The following is a 10,522-nucleotide window of genomic DNA, read 5'->3' on the forward strand; positions in this document are numbered from 1 at the left end:
CCTGGGGCGCCCTGGGGCTCTGTGGTGGCGACAGCGGTGGCCGCGGGCCTACCTGTACTGGAAGGTCATGTTGGTGATCTTGATCTTGATCTCCTCGCCCAGCCGGCGCTCGCCGGTCATCTCCAGCAGCTTGCTGGCCATCTTCTCGTACACCTTGGCATTGCGCTTGGTCTGCTTCAGCTCGTCGAAGAACTCCTCCCAGACGAGCATGAGGCCACGCATCTCCGCGTCCGTCCAGTTGCGGGCCCGCCGGTGCTTCTCCGTCTGCGAGGACACGAGGCGGCCGGGCACCTCGGCCGCTGCCATGCCGGGGGCACCTGCGGGCTTAGAGAGCGCGCTCGGGCCGGGCCGCGTGGGGCCTGCGCACCACAGCAGCGGGAGCCCCGCTCCTGGAAGGCAGCTCCTCGCTCAAAATGGGGCCTACATCTGACAGGCAGGAATTTAGTTAAAAGCTTTTAAACGGGAAACGTCATTTTGATGTCACGTTTCCATAGCAACAGAGCAACTGCATAAGCTACAACAACAGAAACCTTTTAACTGAAAGCGCAGGAATCAGGGCCGCCCTGACGGGCCATCAACATTGCAGTGAGCGAGCCAGACCCCAAACCGGCGGCCCGGGCTCCCGGCCCCGCCCCGCGCCCCAGCCCTGTCACCAGGCTGGCCGGCCCAGGCCACCGAACGAGGCACCTCCGCTGGGCAGACCGGGCTCTTGAGAGGTGGGGTCCAGGCCGCAGCCCCCGCCTCTGCCCCGCCCCGGCTCACACAGGCGGGGGCCCAGGGAGGGCCCAGGGTAAGGGACTGGGGTGCAAACAAATGAGGAGACCCAGAGGAGGAGAGACGGCAGACAGAGGGGTGGCAGGGGCAGAGACAGACAGACGGCGAGACTGACACAGGAACACACTCTTGGGGACCCGCAGACACGTGTGTGCACCAACACCCACCCACTTGCATGCCCTGCACACAGCCATCCTCCGGCCAACACGCTCACACTTACGGTACAAACGCCACCACCACCAGGCTGGGCGGGGGCAGGGCTCCGGCCCCGAGCAGACCCCTGGCTCGGCCACTGTCTGCCTGCTCCCCTCCTTGCAGGCGGGATGCTTGCTGGCCTGGGTGACACATGGGGTGGGCTGAGGAGCCGGCACAGTGCTTGAGGCCAGAGAGTAGCTGGGAGCGGGTGGTGTGGATCCCTCTCACCATGGGCAGCCCCACCGCAGCCCTGATCGCCCTGCATCAATCAGCACCATCCACACCCAGACCTGCCTGGTCCACTTGGCTGGGTGGGCTGCTCCTGTACCCCACGACCCCGCAGGAAACAGCTTGGGGAAGCCTTGCTGTATAAAGGAGTGAACAAACGAAGGACTGACCTCAAGTAAATCCCCTCCCTTCCCAGCAGGTTGCCTAGACTTCACCTTCGGACTTACTGGCAAACTCTTATTCATTCTTCAAAACCCTGTTCTGGCATCAGCTCCTCTCTGAAGTCTTCCTATTCAATACACTTTGGTCCTTCTTCCCTTTTTCCCTCCTGCAAATTGGACCTTCCTTGAGCCAGCCATTTATTTTCTGCCTTCCAGCTTTGTGATGCTTGCTAAGGTGACTGGGCACTGTTCTAAGTGCACTATGTCTGGTACGTCTGTGTCTTCTACTTTGATCCTCACGGCACCCTTGCGAGGGAGGCTGGCACTGCTGTTATTCCCATTTTCCAGATGAACAGCCTGACGGACAAAGGTGAGGTCACGCTGTGGTCAAGGAGCCAAGCTGGGCTCTGAACCCAGGCAGGCTGGCTCGGGACTGGGCTTGATTTGTGTCGTGCAGTGGCCGGCAGGCTCCCCGTGAAGGACACCGTCACGCCTCCTCTGCCCATGGTCCTGGGTAAACGCCCCTGCTGCTTCCTGGCTCTCATGGGAGGCCCCCCAATGCTGACCTTGGACAAAGCGACCACTGGCACTGGCTGGGGTCCCCGGCCACCCACCCTCAGCCGGCCTCCGCCAGTGTCTGACTGAGGCTCAGGGGACAGGGACACGGACCTCCAGCACCAGCCAGGTGGTGCAGTGTAGGATGAAGGAGAGCTCTGCAGAAGGACCGGCCAAGAGAGGCAGCAAGGCCGCCCGGCCCAGAGCACGTGCAGGACGGGCAGTGAGAGGTGGTGGGGCTGTAACGGGGAGGGCAGGACAGCAGGGCCTGAGAGCCAGGCTGGGGATGGGCCGCCACCTCGGCAGGGCCTAGGGACTGAGTGCCCACCGGGACTGGCCAGGGGACCAAGCCTTAGCGGGCAGAAGACCAGAGCAGTGGAGCCTGCGGGGGCTTCAGAGAGAAGGGTCACCTTAGGCATCGGGACTGAACATTTTGAAGGTAAAACTCAAGCAGGTGGCTTGCCAGCAAGGGCCCTCACACTTGCTGGACGGGCCGCAATGGCCACGTGGTGCCCCCGCCCCACCCCCAGGCCCACGGGCCAGCGTGCCCATCCGTGAACCTGCCTGGCATCCTCGGGGTTCTGGGGTGGCCTGAACTCGGGGGGAAGGGCTCACAAAGTCCAGGCCGAAAACCTCCACCTTCAACAGAGGACCCTCCTCGGGCCTGACTATGACAGGAGCTTCTCGGTCTGAGCCGTCCCAGGACAGGGAAGCTGAGCCTGGGATGCGAGGTGTCCCCAAGTCTCCGCCCAGGTGCCCCCACCCCCGCACCCACGTGCCCAGAGCTCGCCCTCTGACACCCTGCGAGGCGGACTGAAGCCCTAGGCGGAAGGAGGGGAGGTGCTCAGGATGGGGTGGGCTGGCTGGGGCTCCCTCCCTCCCCCACAGTCAGAACTTGGGGTGCAGAGGGGGAGGGCAGCAGGGGTCCCTGGGTCAGGGCCCGGGCCTGCCATCAGCTCCTGGCGGAGGCCCCTCCCTCTCTAGGGACACAGGGACACCACACAGCACCGCCCAGGAAGGCTGACAACTGCTGCACTCCTCCGGCCTGGGTACCTGGCACAGAGCACTCAGTAGTGCTTGCCAAGTGAACCAGTGACCGCAAGTCCCACCTCCTCCAGGAAACCTCCCCCCCGCCCCGCCCTAGACGAAGGATTCAACCTACCAAGTGGCCCTAGCGCTGGCTCTCTGTCCCCCAGAGCGTGTGCCAACCCTGACCATCCTCCAGGTGGACCTTTCTTCAACCACGACTCCAAGAACAGAGCAGGGCTGCCTCAGTGCATCCCAGCACCAGGGGCAGGGGGACCAAGGGAGAGGCAGGCAAAGCCGGCTCAGGGTCTCAGACCCAGCTCCACCAATTCGGGTTGTGACTCGGCCGTCCCTGCCCCCCAGCCCCCGTCTTCACCTACAGTGGAGCTCAGAGCACAGGAGTCGTCCTCTCTGGACAAGTATCCACCGCCAGACATGCGGCTGGAGGCTGCACCTCCAAGGCCCTGGGACCCCTTCCCACTGCCCCCTCCCTCCCCCGACCCAAACCCTCCTTGGAGCTTTGGGAGAGGGCAGAGGCCCATGTGCTGGCCTGGCTGGGGCTGGTGAATTGTCATCAGGAAAAGCTGCTGCCCCAGGGCACCCGGCCTGGTCAACCCCAGGACAGCGGGTCCCAATGCCTCCGCAGGGCAGCTGTGGCCCAGAGGCATCGCTGCCCGTGCTCAGGGTCCTGGCAGCCAGGCGGCTCGGAGGAGGCATCTACACCCCCTGCTAGGCCTCCAGCCAAACGTCCAGGAGAGTCAGGGTAAAAGGCTGGGCTCCAACCGTCTCTTCTCAGGTTTCAGGGGCACCGGAAGCCCTGGAGAGGGGGGCCCGGGGGACGCTCCCGGAAGCAGAGCCCTCACTTTCGGCGTCCAAGGACGAGGAGGGGCCAGGCAGGTGGGGAAGGCAGGCACAGCTCCCAGCGGCCCCACGGGTGGGCCCACGTGCCCTCGGCTGGGCAGGGCTGTGAACCTCGGCACAGGGCTCCGTCTCCCCCCGCGGAGGCTCAGGGCAGAAAGGGGCGTCTCTCAGGGGCCTCCAGCACCTCCTGGGAGCAGGCAGCGGTGAGCTGAGCCCGTCTCCGAAGGCAGGGGTTTGGCCGAGGAAGACCCCCCCAGCTGGGCAGAGGCAGGGAAGCACAGGGAGTGTGGGGGATGGGTCCAGGCCCGGGCGCAGGCAGGGCAGAGCTGAAGGAGGGCAGGTCGGGAGGATGGACTCCCTGGTGCCAGGGGGTGACGACCGTGCCGGCACCACCATCCTCTCCCCGCGTGAACGGGAGCCCAGACCATAACTTTCAGTCCTCCGCCTCAGCACGCAGAACCCAACCCCGACCCAACGGCTCCACCGGGCCAGCCAGCCTCCGAGCACACCCTGGGCCGGGTGAGTGGAGGCCTGGCCAGTGGTCCGTCCCGTCCACAGCACGGGGTGAAGGCCTGGGAGTGTCAGGCCCCTAGAGAACGTGGCCGTGACGGGCCCTGGGTTTCCTGCTTGGAAGGCCAGTGGGGATGAGCCGTCCAGATGGAGAAGCCAGGCCGTTGAGGCCCCCAAGCTCATGGAAACTGCGGGACACCCTCACGGTTTCCCAAGAGCCCTGGTGACCCCACAAAGCAGGCCCACCCTGTGCCCACAGGCCCCGGGCCCTGGCAGAATGCCCCGTCCGGCGGTGCCTGGGCCCATGGCCAGGCTACCCTGAGGGGTGAGGCTGGGCCGGGCACCCCCAGACCCAGAAGGGCTCTCAGGTGTCAGGTCAGGAAGCAAGGGCTTCCTCTGAAGACAAGAGGGGTCTTGCCCTTTACCGAGGGCACCTGTGCACGGTGGCTGGAGGGTGAGTGGGGGACATGCCGTCGCTTCTTTCCAGGGGATCTGGGGGCATTTCCTTTCTGGAAACAGCAGGTGGACCAGGTGTACCAGCCAGGGTCTGGCTGCCTCGCCTGGACCAGGGAGGGGCGGGTAGAGCTTAGGCAGCTCTGAAGGGTGAGCTGAAGGGGCCCTGGAGGTGTGTCACAGAGGAGACACACCTGTGGAGGCGACATGGTCTTCCCAAACGCATAGAGCAACTCAGGTGGAAACGAACCCGTGCGGCCCGTCCACAAGGCCCAGCAGCCGAACGCTCTCCAAGCAGCTTCCTGCCGACACTGCCCGCACCTGCGGCGCCTGCGCACATCCCGACACCCTGTCCGCAGGCGTGTGCGGTCACACGGCCGTGACCACAGGCAGGGGCCAGTCCACCCGCGCTCGGCCGTCTCTCGGGGCACCCACCACGGTCGGGCTCGGGGCCGCCCACTTCCCAGAACTGGGGGGACTTCAGCAGACACTGTGAAGCGCCTGCCCGGGGCAGCCCGCGGCCCAGGGTCTCTGTGTTTGCAGGTTGGTGGGCAATCACCAGCGCCCCGAGATGACCGAGATGCTCACTGCCGGGGTCCCCGGGGGCTGGGAAGGACGGTGCCCACTCAGCTGAGTGGAGAAGACTTCCAGGAGGAGCTAGCATTTCAGGCGGGAAGAACTCACCGGCTCAAAGAGACAGGGCAGCATCGCCTCACCCTGTCGCCCAGGAGCACGGGGGCCAATGGCCAATGAGGCGGAAGGGGCAGCTAGACCGTGAGGGGCTCAAAAGTCAGGTCGCGGCCCCCGAGTGAGCCCCCCAGAACCTGTGCCGGCCCTGACCGCCCCTCCAGGGTAGGGCTCCGGGCGAAACCCCACGGCCCCTGGGAGATGCCGCCAGAACTGCCACAGCCTTTGTGGCCGCGTGTGCGGGCAGGAGGCCCGCTGTGAGGCGGCCCGCGGGTCGCCTCCTCAGCCCCTCACGGCCAGCCACCCGGACCGGCGGCCCCCGACCGAGGCACTGGGCTCGTGCTGGTGTGGTATCAATCCCTGCCTCCCCGCCGCGGGGTCTAGGCTCTCCACAAGCAAAGCAGGCCTCACCCAGCAAGTTATCGCCTAGTTCTTCTCTTTTAATTCATAAGTACAATGTTTGTAGCAGTTTCCTCTCGCAGACAGTCACGTCTGGGCCAGGCTCCGGGACGCAGCCATCGCAGCCCTGCTGGTGCCCAGCGTGGCAGGGACGGCGGGGACAGTGGCGGTGGCACAGCATGAGCTCAAACCCCTGCCGACGGCCACTCCGCCGCGGCTCGAGGCAGCGAGTACAGGCAGGTGGCCCCACTGAGCTCAGAGCCCAACCACCTTCGGCAGGTCCACGACGGCCACAATCCTCCAGGGCCAGAGGTCACCCTGCCGTGACTGTGTGGGGCCAGATGCTCCCACATGCGCTCGAGGGAAGTGGGTTTCTTCAGCTGCTTTAGAAGGTGCCAGGCACGGGGAAACAGTGCCCCTGAACCCTCCAGGCCCCTTCCGGCTGTCACCGCCACCTGAGCGCATGCCCAGGCCCGTGGTCCCCTCCTCGCGGGGGCACCCCGAGCTCCCCAGCGAGCCTTGGTGGCCTTCGGGGTGGTTTTCGCATCCCCGCCTGTTGCTCCAGCGGGCAGAACGGCCCTGAGTCTCACCCTGGCCGGGAGCTACACTTTCGGCCACGGCGCAGAGGGACAAAAGCCAAAGCGAGGCCACGTGCCGGGAAGAGACGTTATCGAGATGGAACAGAGTCCACACCTGCAAACCACAGACAAGTGGCCCACGCCACGCGGCCCCGGAGGAGTTTCCCTGCGGCACGGCCGCGCGCAGCTCTGTGAACCCGCGCCGACAGCAGGGGCTCCCCTCGGCTCCACGGATGAGCCGCCCACGCCCCAGGGCTGGGCAGTGACACCCGGCCACGAAGGGGGCCCTCTGGGGTTCAGGGCCTCCTCTGACGCCACGCTGTGGGTGTCTGGAGGCGCCTCAGCGTCTTCTTTCCTCCTGAGAGGCTACGAGGCTGCAGGAGTGGGAGAGCCCGCGGTAAAGGGCACTAGGAGGCTGGAGAGCCCCTGCCTGGCTCAGGGGGCCGCCCCGGGGGGCACGGTTCCGAGAAGGCGCGCAAGCGCATCGCCCACCAGCCCTACCCTGGTTTCACTCAGATCTTTCCTGTGTCACCAGCAGGAAAACAAAAACACCCCCCAAAAGAAACAGAAAACAAACCTGACGATCACATCAACGATACTTTCAACAAAATGTGGACGGGCAGTAGGACTGGTGCTCGCCGTAGACTTTCAGGAACTTGGTCAAGTGAGTCCCTTCTGCAGAGAGCTGACAAGGTGGACTGTTTTCTCAGTGGGATTTTAATGACCCCATGCAGCCGACTCCACAGGGCAGGTCTAAGGAAGGTCGGCTTCTACAGAGAACTGATGGCCGCTCTACAGAGAACTGATGGCCGCTCTCAGAGGCCTCGCCTGTCTGTCTTGATGAATACAGATACATACAAACACATTACACACGTACTCATCCACGGGTAAAGTGATCTCATAAACTCATAAAAACAGAAAACAAACCTGACGATCACATCAACGATACTTTCTACAAAATGTGGACGGGCAGTAGGACTGGTGCTCGCCGTAGACTTTCAGGAACTTGGTCAAGTGAGTCCCTTCTGCAGAGAGCTGACAAGGTGGACTGTTTTCTCAGTGGGATTTTAATGACCCCATGCAGCCGACTCCACAGGGCAGGTCTAAGGAAGGTCGGCTTCTACAGAGAACTGATGGCCGCTCTCAGAGGCCTCGCCTGTCTGTCTTGATGAATACAGATACATACAAACACATTACACACGTACTCATCCACGGGTAAAGTGATCTCATAAACTCATATCCACTTCGGGGGCACACCGGCAAGTCTTTGGGTTGGCACCTAGGGCCAGAGCTGGGCTCAAGCCCCCTCGTTAAGCACTGGCTGTTACAGGTCACGTGGTAACAAGGAGGACCCACCAAACTCAGCTGAGCCCGGTGCTATGACTCCTAAGGGGAACGGTTCCCAGTTTTACATTCACAGTGCTATTTCTAACAAGCGTGAACGTCTAAGCAGGGACGTCTGCCTGCGACGCGTCTACCTCGGAGCTGCTGAAATAACGTGGGAGTCCAAAGTGAAAAGGGAGAGAGAGCGGTGACTTTTCTCAATTCTTGTTCAGAGTCAGGAGATCCTCCCCAAGGTCCTACTTGGACCTCTGACCCGTTTCTACTGTTCACGCCCTGGCCGGGCGAGGCCTCTGCCGGGCGCTGGTGGGGCAGGCAGGAAAAGTCAAGGGCTGCTGTGAGGAGGGGCTCCCACAGCCTCCCCTGGCCGCACACTCTGACCCCAGCCGGCCTCAAGCCACGGCAGCTCTGGGGGTGGAAGCGGCCTGGGTCTGTGCCCGCAGCCGTGTGCGCCACGGTGAGATGTCGCACAGACGCGAGGGTAGCTAACCGTGCACCGAAGGACTCCTCCCCTTGGCAGACTCTGGAAGTCAGCTTCACAGTCATCTCCACCTGCCAGTGAAACACCCCAAACCTGACTGCACTTGAGCTCATGAGCAAACTGGCCAGCATGACGGTGACCAAATGACTGGCTGCCTCTGGGGACCTGAAGAGCCCTGCCCGTGAGCGCTCCACCAGCCCCTGGCCAAGGGCACTCGACTGTCCACGCCCCGTGTGCATTTGATGATGTGGCTCCTTTGGGCCCAGAAACAGCTGGTCCAGGGGCCGGGGCCTGGGGTAGAAGTGGCGGCCCTGGCTGGCCTCATTCCTGCCCCACGACGGGTCCAGTGGGCACAGACCCGCACCCGCCTGTGCTGAAAGGAGGCCCCACGGACGGACTGAAAGGGAGCCGAGGATGTGCTCGGGCCTTTCTCAAACAGTTGCCAGGACTCAAGCTTTGCTCTTGACCAAGAGGGGCGCAGACAACTAACGCTGTTACACCCTCGGGGCTGCCAGACCAGGCGAGCATCTGGGCCCCACTGTGCAGGAGGGACACGGGGGACTCGGATCCCAACACCCGTCGGCCAGCCCCTGGGTAGAGCGCAGCCCCAGTCAGGACAGGAGCGGGGGGACGACGGTGTTGGTCAGGACGGAGGCTGCTCACGGCCAGGCGGGCCGGCCTGGTCGGCTAAGTGCCCAGGAGCCGCCCGTCCCCAGTGGGAGAGCCTTGAGAGCCATCTGTGCCCCAGAGCTGACTGCCCACGACCAGGACAGCCACGGGGGAACCTTCCTAACTCGTAAGGGGGCAAGGGGAACTCCCAGTCAGACATCTGCACGCCAACACCTCCCTAAACTCTAACTAAACGTGAATGCACAAAAAAGGGCGGCGTGTCGGGGGACTAGGGCTTGGGCGAGAGGAACGCCAGAGTAAGTCTCGTGGAGGGAGAGGGAGGGGCTCCTGTCGACCTCCTCGGAGGCCGTGACACGCAGCACAGACTCGACAATGCACAGACTGTACACGGGCATAGAAAGTTACCTTAAAATTAATCTCTTTACTGATATAATTAAACTTTAAATCCTGAGAAGAAAACAGAGACAGGGAAGAACGGCGCGGGCCATCGTGCTCCCAGCCACCCCGCCCCGCCCAGGCCCGATGCCAGCGCGGCACGCAGGCCTGCAGGAGCCAGCGAGACCCCAGGACCCCGCGCCTCGCTGGGGAGATGCGGGGGGTGCTCTGGGAGGCCCGTGGCGTCACCTCCCGCCTGCGGGACAGCAGAGGGGCTAACGGCCGACCTGCGAGGGCCGAGGCAGGAGCAGCTGGGACCCGGTGACAGCGAACAGGCCGCATGTGAGGAAGTACACACCGGGCGACTGGCATTTAACGCTAGCTCTAGCACGGGGGGTCAGCAACGGCTGCTCTTGCCCCTGCAAGGACTCAGGCTCAACCCCAAAGATTCCTGCATACGTCCCCTGCACGCGGTGAGGCCGAGCCGCGCGGTGCAGGCGGGGCCCCGAGTCCTGGCGCCACCTCGCCTCCGCCTGCGTGGGCGCTCAGCACGTGGTGACCTTGTGGACGTTCCGCAAACAAGCCAGCAGGCGGTGATACGGGTTTCCTGGCGCCGCGACCACCTCGAACACAGACTGGAAGGCCCTGCGGTCGAGCTCCTCCTCTATCTGGTGTCTGTAGAAGTCCGCGGCCACCAGGCAGAAGAGGTGCACGTCCACGTGCTCCAGCTTGCCCATCCTGCTCACGACGTGGGGAAGGCTGGCAGGGCGGTTAAGGGCACAAGGCTGCAAGTGTGGGGGGAACCTGCCTCCCGTCCTCCCCGGGAACCCCTGCCCTGACACAGGCCTGCCAACGGCCCGGGAGCTCCGAGTGCCAAGCCAAGCCGCGGACAGGGTGGAGGCGGCAGCTGCCTCCCACCTTGGCTCCGGGAAGCCAGAGCCCCCCGCGGAGGGCACTCCTCTGGGCAGCACCTCCCTGGCCTGGCACCCGTGCGCCAAGGGCAGAGCCGTGCCGCCCTCCAGGGCCGCTGACAGCGCCAGGACGGCTGTCTGCTCCGAGGCTCTGCGGTCTGTCTTAGGGGGCGGCTGACAGGAGGGGAATGTCCCTTTAGCAGCCAGCATCTTGGGGGTGGGAACTGGATCTTCACTTAAGCTTTTACCCAAGAGAGTGATACAAGGCACGTGACAAAGAATAAAGAGAAGCAGCACGAGGGACACACCCAGCTGCACGGACCAGAGTGGGCGGGAGGAGCTCTTTGCCCCCCACCC

At 63.9% G+C, this 10,522-nt stretch overlaps 2 protein-coding genes across 2 annotated transcripts in view; both read right to left on the reverse strand.

Moving 5' to 3' along the window:
- MSANTD1 (Myb/SANT DNA binding domain containing 1) overlaps positions 1-1,200 on the reverse strand; it is a 6,787-nt gene extending 5,587 nt beyond the window's left edge. The window contains exons 1-3 of the mRNA XM_024745084.1: positions 1,000-1,200; positions 654-798; positions 53-389 (exon numbers count right to left, since the gene is read on the reverse strand). Of these exons, the coding sequence (XP_024600852.1) occupies positions 53-389; positions 654-798; positions 1,000-1,200 (683 nt within the window). The remainder of the gene's footprint in view (positions 1-52; positions 390-653; positions 799-999) is intronic.
- Positions 1,201-9,273: 8,073 nt separating this feature from the next.
- HTT (huntingtin) overlaps positions 9,274-10,522 on the reverse strand; it is a 135,895-nt gene continuing 134,646 nt past the window's right edge. Inside the window, exon 69 of the mRNA XM_024745086.1 lies at positions 9,274-10,013. Coding sequence (XP_024600854.1) covers positions 9,800-10,013 — 214 coding nt within the window. The 3' untranslated portion in view covers positions 9,274-9,799. The remainder of the gene's footprint in view (positions 10,014-10,522) is intronic.

This window comes from Neophocaena asiaeorientalis, unplaced genomic scaffold, assembly GCF_003031525.2.
Source record: "Neophocaena asiaeorientalis asiaeorientalis breed wild unplaced genomic scaffold, Neophocaena_asiaeorientalis_V1.1 scaffold65, whole genome shotgun sequence".
NCBI lineage: Eukaryota > Metazoa > Chordata > Mammalia > Artiodactyla > Phocoenidae > Neophocaena > Neophocaena asiaeorientalis.